Source organism: Zingiber officinale, chromosome 4A (assembly GCF_018446385.1).
Source record: "Zingiber officinale cultivar Zhangliang chromosome 4A, Zo_v1.1, whole genome shotgun sequence".
Classification (NCBI taxonomy): domain Eukaryota; kingdom Viridiplantae; phylum Streptophyta; class Magnoliopsida; order Zingiberales; family Zingiberaceae; genus Zingiber; species Zingiber officinale.
The window spans coordinates 111,170,690-111,182,812 of NC_055992.1; the positions used below are offsets into that span (position 1 = coordinate 111,170,690).

The 12,123-nt window shown below is 35.0% G+C and overlaps 1 protein-coding gene across 9 annotated transcripts; it reads right to left on the reverse strand.

The window, feature by feature from the left end:
* Positions 1-1,195: 1,195 nt before the first annotated feature.
* LOC121970582 lies at positions 1,196-11,712 on the reverse strand. Of its 9 annotated transcripts, none has more exons than XM_042521382.1 (10): positions 11,427-11,712; positions 10,265-10,308; positions 9,274-9,378; positions 9,068-9,191; positions 6,408-7,970; positions 5,565-5,833; positions 5,229-5,488; positions 2,458-2,616; positions 1,779-2,252; positions 1,196-1,699 (listed from the first exon to the last, which is right to left on the reverse strand). In XM_042521382.1, exons 7-10 carry the CDS (start codon positions 5,229-5,231, stop codon positions 1,340-1,342), a joined length of 996 nt encoding a protein of 331 aa, XP_042377316.1. In that variant the 5' UTR covers positions 5,232-5,488; positions 5,565-5,833; positions 6,408-7,970; positions 9,068-9,191; positions 9,274-9,378; positions 10,265-10,308; positions 11,427-11,712; the 3' UTR covers positions 1,196-1,339. The 9 variants fall into 9 exon arrangements, 8 of the variants coding, with proteins under 8 accessions (XP_042377316.1, XP_042377315.1, XP_042377318.1 ...); XM_042521381.1 differs by having other exon boundaries at positions 6,408-7,973; XM_042521384.1 differs by having other exon boundaries at positions 6,408-6,489; positions 7,319-9,191.
* Between the last annotated feature and the right edge of the window lie 411 nt (positions 11,713-12,123).

Below are 12,123 nucleotides of genomic sequence, written 5' to 3' on the forward strand. Positions count from 1 at the left end.
GTCTCCCTTGTTCTTATATAAGGGAAGTAGAGTACTTATTCTCCATTGATCAGACATTCTTTTTGTTTTCAATATCATGTTAAATAATTTTGTAAGTCATTCAATACTTTGTTTCCCTAAGCACTTCCATACCTCTATCGGAATATCATCTGGTCCAACGGCTTTTCCATTGTGCATCTCATTTAAAGTTTGTTTTATTTCTGATGTTTGAATTCTACGATAAAAATTAAAATTTCTATGCTCATTTGACCTAATTAAATTACCTAAGTTAAGTTGATCACCTAAACCTTCATTAAAATATTGATGAAAATACCTCTTCCACCGCTCTTTTATTTCTCCATCATTTACTAATACGCTATTACATTCATCTTTAATACATTTTATTTGGCTAAGATCTCTTGTTTTCCTTTCTCTCACTTTAGTTATTCTATAAATATTTCTTTCCTCTTCTTTTGTATCCAATTTTTGATATAACCATTCAAAAGTTTCATTTTTTGCTTCACTCACTACTTTCTTAGCTTCTTTCTTGGCTATTGTATATTTTTTTAAGTTTTCCTCGTTCTTACAAATATATAATTCCTTATAAGCTATTCATTTTTCCTTTACTTTCTCTTGTACTTTTTCATTCCACCACCAAGATTCTTTACTTAGTGGTGCATGTCCCTTTGACTCACCGAGTGCATTCTTAGCTACTATTTTCAACTTTGATGTTATCTTATCCCATGTTGTATTAGAGTGAATCGTATATTTTACCTAATACTTGTACTTCTACCTTCTCCTTAAATATATTTTGTTTCCCATCCTTTAACTTCCACCACTTAATTATAGGAATTGTATATATTCTCTTTCTATGGATACTATGTTTGAGGCGTATATCCAACACTACTACCCTATGTTGGGTAGTTAAGCTTTCTCCAGGGATGACTTTGCAATCTTTATAAATCTTTCTATCCTTCTTCCTAACCATAAGAAAGTCAATTTGCGATTTATTATTCCCACTTTTGAATGTGACTAAATGTTCTTCTCTTTTCTTAAAAAAATATATTAACTAATATAAGGTCATATGCTATCGCAAAATCTAATATAATTTTCCTTTCCTCATTGTTCGTTCCAAACCCATAACTCCCATGTACTCTCTCATATTCTTCATTTTTCACTCCGACATACCCATTTAGATCACCTCCTATTAAAATCATTTCACTTCGTGAAATATTTTGTAATATTTCATAACCAGAGAGAACAACTTTTGTTAAATAAGAGTTCAATGTTGCACAGAAAAGCCATCTAACACATCACTAACCATTAGAACACGCGCTCCAACTCTAAAGACGCACAGCCCTCAGCCTCTTAGGCATATGTCTGGGATCAACCTACTTGAGCCCTCTAAAAAACTTTGAAAACTTAGGAGACGGCTTAGTAGCCTTGTTGCCAGATTTGGCTTGCTGGTTGCGATTGTGTGGTGGTCTGAGAACCATTGAGATTCAGTTCGGTAGGATTCTGTAAATGTTCTCTTTGCAAGCCTCCTTGGGAGAGGTACATGTTTGAGTACCCGAAACTGCGGAGCTGTGATGGCTGATAGAACCTGACGAAAGCTACTTTGCTGATTCTGACCTTGATAATCACGGAGAGTGCTTGGGGGAAGGGGTGGCGTCGTTCTTGAACCAGCTCCATAGATCCACATGGAGGGATCCTCATTTTGCTGACAAGAATTACGAGTTCAGAGGCTATAGGTTCAAAATTTTATAATTATAAGAGGATAGCAAAGGCATTATTGTTACCTGCTGAAGGGATAAGAAATGACTCGCTTCTCTGTACTGCTGGCTCAGAGCTTCATTAATCCCAATCATCGTGTTAGAAGCAGTTGTGTGGGTGAGGTTCAAGCCTCCAGGAATGCTAGATGAGCTTCCGAACCCTCCATAATGAGATATGGCAGAAGCCTGGGGCAAACTTGGTGTGGGTAAGTTGCTTTCGTATTGAAGTTGCGAATACTTCATGCCGGCATTATGTAAGACAGCAGATGGATGGAATGGGCTGACCACATACAATGTTTGTTGTATCAGAGGCAAGTATGGGTAGCTCTGTGGTTGAATGGGATAGCTTAACAGATTAGCAAAATGCCCTAATGGAATAGCTGGCTGAGAGTAATGCGGAACAGGAAGGGCCTGAGGGAATGCAGAGCTTGTAAGCAGGGTGGTTGTAGGCAAGGATACAGGAGCCGATTGAGGATTCAGAAACATTGTGGGTTTCAAGACCTGAACAAAGCACAGGCCGCTTGTGTTACCCATCACGGAATTACAACATCAAAACTTAGATATCATATTTGAAACAAATTAACAAAGTTCTGCCTCCATACATATAATTACGTACATATACACATACATGTATATATGTGTGTGTTTCGTGGATTCACAGTGAAGCAACAAAAAGATAATAGAAATTCCAAGTGAAATATACTACCTCGGGCATGGAAGAGGATGATCCACCGATAGATGACACTGTAGTGCCATACCTCGTCGATACATGCTGGTTTGCAAGCAGGGGAGACAACGGGTGATCAACGTCTTGAAGATGTGGAAAGCTTGTTGCTAACATGTTGTTTTGTAGAGAATTGGCTTGCTGCAAAAACACTTCATTAGACTACAAATATTTCTAGCAGGTAAACTAAGATTATTCAAATGACAATGCATTGACCAACGGTGCTTTGAATAATGTCAATGGAAAAGTATCTGATCTGAAAAACTTGAAGTAGTTGACATACAAGCCAATTTGAAGAGCCCTAGAAATCAGAGTCAGTGTATAATATAGCTTGAATAACCTCGCCTTGTCATCAAACAAGACTCCCATATAGAATAATATTTTACCACTTGAAACATCTCTAGCTTGACAAGTTAAGCAATTGCACAAAAGTGGCAGTACAGCTCCTAAATCATATAGATTATGAAATTCATATCATTCAACTCTAATATAAGGTTATCCAAGTCCATCTCTAATTTCAAGGCATGTCATCTAAAAATAGCTTACACCAGGCAAAAACATTCCTCCTCCATGCTGAACAAGATATAAAGGTGGTTTGGAGCTAGTTCTCTTGGCAAACATCTCCTCTTACCCTAATTCCAGTAGTAGCCCCTCCCAGAAACTTCAAAATTATTCACAAAACTAGAAAAAAAAATATTTCTAATTTTCTTTTTCAAGAACCCTAGACAATCAGTAAGTTGCATATACTCAAGCCAAATAGCTGGTAAAAAATTGCACACTTCTCCCCATTTTAGCATTTCTTCGATGAAAATAAAACATCTGAGAACAAGCATAGATTTACATTTCATGTTGTACTAGTCAATACAAAAGAACCAGTAATATAATTATGCCAACAAGCCTAGAATGCACGCTTGTGCACTAGATATAGGTGATACAGAGTTCAATACGAGCGACAAATAGCATATAATGGATGATACAATACTACAACAACAACAACAAAGTATTATCCACTAGGTGGGGTCGGCTACAATGGATGATACAATATAATACAAAATTTGAATACCAGTAATATAATTATAACATCAAGCGTTGTGTACATATATGTGATAAGCATAAACAAGAATAAGAAATTGTCAAAGCCCAACACTATAATCTTAATACAAGATTATATAAACAAATAAGTATTTTTAAGAGTTGAGAGCATGACTGACTTAAGAATCAAGATATTATGTCTATAGGAACATATAAACTATAAATTCACACAAATATATATCTACATGATGAGATTGGTGCTGACTTGTTTGATATGAGTTAATGTTCACGTGGTACTGTTTCAGACTTGGACCAAGACAGGTATCCAAACTGAGATTTAAAACCTTGCTCTTAAGAAATGACCATTTCAAATATTTGTTCAATATATATTGTCCTTGCAAAAGATTCTTCAAAACAATGTTTTTTTTGGAGAGGTTTACAGACAGAAAATTCAACCCATCTATTTCAACTAAAAAACAATAACAACAACAACAACAACAACCAAGCCTTTTCCCACTAGGTGGGGTCGGCTGTATGAATCCTTTTACGCCATTGAGCTCTATCTTCTATTATATCATCATCTATATTTAAATAAATTTTATCTTGTTTTATTGTTATTAACCAAGTCTTTTTTGGTCTTCCTCTTCCTCGTTTGATATGCATGTTTATCCTAGTTTCACATCACCTAACTGGAGCATTTATTGGTCGTCTACATGTCCGTACCATCTTAAACGTGTCTCTCGAAGTTTGTCCTCAATAGATGCAACTCCAACTTTCTCTCTAATGCTCTCATTCCTTATTTTGCCCATCTTCGTATGTCCACACATCCACCTTAACATCCTCATCTCTGCAACTCTCATCTTATGCTCATGTGCTCGAGTCATAGTCCAACATTCAGCTTCATATAACATAGCAGGTCTAACCGCGGTTTTATAGAACTTACCTTTAAGTTTAAGAGGTACTTTACGATCACATAAAACACCCGACGCTCCCCTCCATTTCACCCATCCTGCTTGTATTCTATGTAAGACGTCTCTCTCAATCCCTCCATTATTTTGTAAAAATGATCCTAAATATTTAAATCTCTCGGTTCCGGGCAACTCGTCCTCTCCTATCTTAACAATTGTTTCATTACTTCTAATATTGCTAAATTTAAATTCCATATATTCTGTCTTTAATCTACTAAGCTTAAAACCTTTCCCTTCTAGTGTTTCCCTCCAAGATTCTAGCTTAGCATTTACTCCTTCACGTGTCTCATCTACCAAAATAATATCATCTGCAAACAACATGCACCACGGTACTGTGTCTTGAATGTGCGCAGTGAGTTCGTCCATAATTAGTGTAAAAAGATAGGGGCTTAGGGCTGATCCTTGATGTAACCCTATCTTTATTGGAAATGCTTCAGTTACTCCGCCTGAAGTCTTTAGTCTGGTCGTTACATCCTCATACATATCCTTAATTAGTTCAATATATGTTACGCTAACACCTCTCTTTTCTAAAATTCTCCATATAATTTTTCTTGGGACTCTATCATAAGCTTTTTCTAAGTCAATGAATATCATGTGTAGATTTTGTTTTTGCTCCCGATATTTTTCAATTAATTGTCTAAGGAGATGTATACCATCTATTTCAACTAAACATTTAGAAAATATGAGCATAGTAAATCATCTTCACAATAAAAGTAACTTAAGTGTAAAGCAAAACAAGGAGTATTTGCCCACCATTAGACTTGAAAAGGTGAAAGATTTTGTATTTGTGAATTCCCATGCAGATAGGTGTGAGCTGTAGCATTTGGCTGTGTGGAGCTTGGCAACCCATAACTGGAAACTGACGGAAAGTCATACTCATTTGTAGCATCCAATGAACCTTCAGGTTGTAAAATTGAAGGCACGTCAACATTTTCTGAAGCAGTGCAAGTTATGGAAGCTACATTCTCAGTGAGAGTAGCTTGAACTGCTCATTGCTGTGGTACTCATGATTTCTATCAAAAGACATGGTCACAAATTAAAATTAAAATTAAAATAGGAAGAGTAATGGGACAAAAATATGAATAGTACCTCGAATCTGACTCATCAATTTGATAATCATCATTTACAGCTGGGGCCACTTTCAAGTTGCTTTCTGGTGGCTTTGACGAAAAGGATCTGGAAAATGCACCAGCCCCAAAACTACCAAAACTTAGTTGGGAACAATCTGCATTTGTAACCCTGAGATGGTCAGGAATTATTAATGCAGGCCCAGCCTTAGTTTTTGTGTTCCCCTCCCCCTTGTACACTTAATTGCCTTAGTGTTGCGGCAGTTGAAGAAATCTCCAAACCATCCTCAGCTGTAAAAGAAGTTTGACATGAAAAACAATATGTAAAAGAGGTAAACAATTTTGTGCTAACTGCTGAAGAAATTCATAGCAACAGTATAGATTCTCAACATAAAAACAGAAAGAAAACTAGATGATAGTGTTAAACATACAAGTGCATGTATCATGCATCAAGTCTGTTCTGCCTATCAGAAACAAAATTGCTTAAGAGATCTTCAATAAAATGGGTATTATTCTGTAAACTATATGTTTTCCCTAAACCCTAAATGATCGTGTTAAACATACAAGTGCATGTATCATGCATCAAGTCTGTTCTGCCTATCAGAAACAAAATTGCTTAAGAGATCTTCAATAAAATTAATATTATTCTGTAAACTATATGTTTTCTATTAGAAATAAATACAACTTCAGAATTTTGATGCACGGTATCTAGATAAATAAATAAATAAAATCAGGAAATATCATAATAAAGATAGTAAAGAGATAAACATTTTTAATTGGATCTTGAATCTAAAGACCATATGAAATGATTATATAGAAGCATGTGTAAAATGACTTGAGCAGATACAAAATTCAAAATTTCTACCTCAGTAAAGTTTGTAGCTGCAGACCAATTTTTTGGTCCCAATGAATTGAGTTCTTCATCTTTCACCGCCATTATACTCCGCCTAACATTATAACATTACTCAATCAAAAGGTAATTTAAATATCTTTCACTGTCACTTTCCCTACTACTCTAATCATCTTGTGCAATATAGATCTATAAGCCCATTAGAAGTGCATGCCATCTTAACTATTTTTGTCTGGGTAAGCATTAATTGAAGTTGCAATAATTGTTCACAAGTTGTACATCAGTTCAAATGAATTAATAAAATAGTCTCCTAGATCCATCTTGAATTGTTCTAGTTCTCTAAATCTTGTTATATGACTTAATTAACTATCCGCTCAAATTTAGGTCAATATCTATTCCTTCAAAGCAGAAGCAATGGTGGATTGTTAGCCTCTCGAAATTCATGATAGATCATCTACATTTCCAACCCCTATGAAATTTTTGTTCTATTAGATTTAGACTGGCACATTTGCCTTTTACTACATCCATGATGTGTTTTCTTTCTAGTAATATAGACATCAATGTATTTGGCCTCAAATAGTTGGCATTGCCAATGGATAACTGCACATCCTGTTTTCTGATTTCAAAACTTATTTGAATGGAAAGAAGTAGATAAAACCTACTAATGAATGAAGCAGGTAGGATTCAAACCCAAGTTATAAACACAGCCATTTTGAAAGTCCCAACCAAACTAAGTTAGTTTGCACCTTCAGCTACAATTTCTATATAAACCAAATTTCTATCTGTAAAAGCAATAATAAATCTCATTCTCTTAACAAACATAAAACAGAAAAGATATATGACAGGAAAGAGAAGGATCCTAAGTGATTAACTTTTACCTTTATGGCAATTAAATTCAAAATCTACAGATTGGTAGGAATCCATACTCAATAATCTGTCATCGAAATAGGAAGCATCTTCAGACGTTTCAACATCTAACTGCCTTTCTGATGCAGATATGGGTCTGGATTCTATTGCCTGAGGTTTAACACTTGCTCTTCCATCATGGTCTTGGATATCTTTTGAACAAGGATCTATTTGCAAGTCCAAACAAACAACCATCAAATTAGGTGCTGCCAGTTCTGATGGGTTAGTATAAGCTGGTGAAGTTATCTCCATAGTGGTTAACACACTTTCTGCAGGTTGCTCTTGGACTAGGAACCACCCATAATTGGAAATGTGATGATGTTCAGCAGTTCCAATGCCATGGCTTTTATCTGAAAAATGATTAAATTCTTCAAAGGAGTGTCTACCTTTTCTTCTGATTCTGATGTTAGAGATGTAGCAAAGGATTGTTTTGCATCGTGGTTTGACATGTTTGTTATTACCGCACTGTGTGACCTGTAGGAATTTACACTTGCAACAGCAGGCACAGTACTTTGTTTCCCTTCAGGTCTGCCCGTCTGGACAATATCAGCCATAGAAACATGTCCTGGATTCCCTAACTAACTGTTTTGAAAACTAGATGAACATTGCAAAGGTGTAGAAATTGCATCAGCAATTTTTGTTTTATGCATTGTATCTTTAATGGGAGCAAAACTGCTGCAAGAAAATAAAGCAGCCAGTAAGATCACTGAAGCCCCAAAAAGCCAAATCTTTGCTTCAGTAACATTAGGGCAAGAATGAGATCCAGGAAATCAGATTCTCCAGTGTACACTTCTACAGTAAAATCACTTGGCTATCATTAACAGACTATACCTAATAGCTATTGTGGGACTCTGATAAATAGATTGGATGCAATAAATTACCCACTCAAACTGTCCAAAATCCACATATAGATGAAAAGCTAGCAGTCCAGTAAGTCCTGAGAAGCTGAGACATATTTGCCTCCAGGTGGAACTGAAGCCATCATCAAGAAGTAATCCAACGTATTTCAAAAGTTATGATTGGTTTAAAATTTCCAGCTCAAGAAAGATGAGCATGCCTCACAATTTATTTGCAAAGTTGGTCTAAATTAGGAACCTATTAGATAATACAAATCAGCTAAACTAAACCGCTTTGAAAAATCATGTTTTTTCAGGTTCATGTATTTAGAAATCGGGTTCCACTGGGTGGGTTTGAAGTTTTTATATAAAACCACCAAAAATTCCACACCATATCTGAATTTATTGTGTATATCATATAATATGATAATATTGATATAATTTTAGACCAAAATATTAGTTAACTAATCTGTATGGTAACAAATATATGACACTAATTTAACAGAATTGTGGCAGGTTAGCTTAGTAAAATTATGCTCACTTGTGTGTCAGCAGAGAAAATATAATAAAACAACAGAACAAGAATTTGACACCAATGTCATTACAGTTCTTCCAAAATGCTGTGTGTAACCAGAAAAAAAAATGATGGATTAAAAGATGTGAGAAAAACAAATCAGGGAAGAGAATCATCTTTAACAGCAACCAAGCTAAGCAAGTGTCTTCTAATTTTTTTTTAAAAGGAAAAAATAACAACATACTCTAGAAATAATAGGATCAATTTACTCCAATGTCATCAAAAAAGGAAAACTAGAATATTTTTTGAATAATAATAAAAAAAGAGATTCAGACCCTGATCTTGGTTAAATGAGTGGAAATTTTTGCCTTGTTATGAAACGTGCTAAATTTATTCCTGAATATTAAGGAAGAAATCACCTCTCGACAGTTGGTCTTTTTGTAGGATTTATTATTGTTGCCGATTCCACAACTGATGAGACAGGAGCAACAGTAATATCATTTTGTTTCTTGTGCATATGTTTACTTTTATCAACTTCATATTCTATAGAAACATGTGAAAGAGAAAAGGATAAAGGCAAGAAAAAATAACATCATAAAAAAAGGGTAAAACTGTTAAATCATACCAGTCAAACTGGACTGATGATGGCCCCTATGATCACTACTACCCTTAGATCCACGACCTGAATTGGTGTTGACTGTTTGAGATCTAGATTTGGAAACTCTCTGACCTAAAGAGTGAAATAGAATAACAAAAAAGAACAAATTAACAATGAAGTTTTAGCTTCGGAGATCAAATGATAGTTTAGAAATAAGTTAGGAAGAAGCACAAATCATAAAGTTACCATAGTAAACTGATAGCCTATAAATAAGTAATTCTAAAAGTAATTGTGAATACTTTGCAAAGGAGCCAAGCACAATGCATAAGTATAGTCAAAAGTCAATGGGACAATTAGCCAGTGAAACATGGACAAAGTGTGATCACCATCATCATTATCATCAAGCTATTTTTGCCCCAACTACTTGAGTTGGCTACATGAATTTGATCTCTCCATTGAACTATATAGAAAGCCATATCATAAATAATATTCATTTTTCATACCATCTTAATAATATAATTTCTCTTTTTCTTTATCAGCTATTAGAGTTACGTCTAATTGCTGCTACATAGTAGTATTGTTAATTTGATTTCCGTCTAATAATGCATCATCTTAGCATCCTCATTTCTATTACATTAACCTTTTGCACATATCATTTCCTCACCATGCAATATTAGCCTAAATGGTACGCAATGAACATTCAGGATTTCAGAAGGCATTCACCATTTCAGCCACTCACTTTTTATCCTGCTGATAATATGTAACCAATATATCATTATTTAATAAAATCTCTAAGATATTTTAAAAATTACAAAAATATCATGTCCATCCAAGATATCTAAAACACAGAGAAAAGTACTGGAATAAAATAATGACGGCAATATATCTAAAATCAGTTTGAAAACCTATAAGAAACATTAATTATTTAATGATGCTTGAAATAGAATGATCAATAGCAGGTACAGACTAATACAACATGACGTGTGATAATTAATTTTCAAACAAAATATAAGTCAACCTCCTTTTTCTTGTCACGCTTGCTTTTGACCTCCTGAAAAGTATCTGCAACACATATCAAAGGATATTTAAGCAAAAGCTAAAATCAACAATAATTGAGCACATATGCATAAACATTTCATCAGACATGTATTGCTGAACTAGCCATTGTCATTAGCAATACCAACCAACCAAAAACCAAGTCTTATCTCACTGGGTGGGACAAATAGAAGAAAAAAATGCATGAGATTTTAGTCAAGAAGTGAAAGGTAACCTGTTGTGCTTACTCAATATGGTAACTCTCTGGCATATCTTTTTCAAATAATACTTTTCCCTGAAAACCAGTACTTCAATACTATGTATAACTCTTATGGAAGATATTGTTTAGTATAATTCTTATCACTGATACAGTTTAGTTTCTCTTATGGAAGATACTGTTTAGCAAGGAACCTTAACATGATGCAAAGTATTGTCACCATATAGCTGTGAAATAACTGAAAGCCAACTAAAATAATACAAGGTGATAAAATATAATCCAATGAGTTCAAAAGAATAGCTGGAACGCAGATGGAAGCACCTGTTGAGGAACTAGTTGAGGACCAAGTTAAGACAGTTGTAACAGCTTCATTACCAGAAAAACAAGGACCACAAAGGTCTGTAAGGAATCAAAGAAAATTAGATCTCAAGTGGAGTTTTGCAAATTTCCTTCCAGTACATAGCTTCCATGTGCAAGTTACTCTTTTCAATATTCTAAGCAAGGAGATAATATATTCCTAAGATAGAAAAATAGTCAACTTTTTTTTTTCTTTTTGAAAGCGGTAGGTCAAACGTATGTAGATAGCGCAACAGTTAAGGGAAGCATCGCAACCGAACAGAAATTTCAGCCTGACTATTCCTAGTTCCAAGTAACGTCTTTCCTTTTCTTAAACTCTTGCCTTGACTAACAAGTACTAGTATAGCAAATATAACAAAAAGCAGAAAAACAACCCATGTTACGCATTTTAATCATAATTAGCCGCAAGACTTGATTTTTTAGATCAAAGATGAAAAAACTACAAAAGTTGAGGACCATATCCGCGACCCTTTCATCCCAAAAACAACCACGCAGAATCCCCAATAAAATCACAGAATTAGTGAGAATCCATTTGCAATTAGAAGAATAAAGTGACAGCAAGCAAGGGCACCTTGGGATAGGAGGCATTGGACGGCCTCATTAGGGTCCATATTGCACTCGCGCAACATGGCATAGATCTCCGGTTCGGAGCAGTTGACGATTTCCTTAAGACTCTGCACTAATTTCCTCGACCCCGACGAGATCGTCGCCGCCCGCCCGTTCACCCTACCCCCGGTTCCGTCTCCGGCAGCAGTCATCCTTTGTCCCCTTTGTCGGTGCGCTCTTCCTGGAGAAGAGGGAAAGCGAAAGTTCGAGGGGCGCGGCCGTGGACGTGAGTCTCTTATATCATCTCCTCTCCACGCACTTCCACAGCCAAAACCCTCCGTGTTAAATAAATAATTAATTTAATATATATTTTTCTCTTGCAAACAAAAATAGGATAATGCAGATTTGAGATATATCATTTCTCCAAATATTATTTATTAAATGTATAGTTTGTATATATTTTATTTTGAATAATAAATTTCAAATGTGTATCACATGGAGGTAGAGGTTAAAACATTTCGATAATGTATATTTGAGATAATTTTTTAACTAATGAATTTATTAACAATTACAATAGTAATCACTGTCAAACTCATCTCTCAAAACTCAAAGTTCTTTAGGGTGCATTTGGTTCAGGGTTATTCTTGATAACCTTGGTTATCCATCTAAAGTTATCAATAAAAACCTTATTTGGTTTAGGTATTCGATGATTCCCGAGTAAT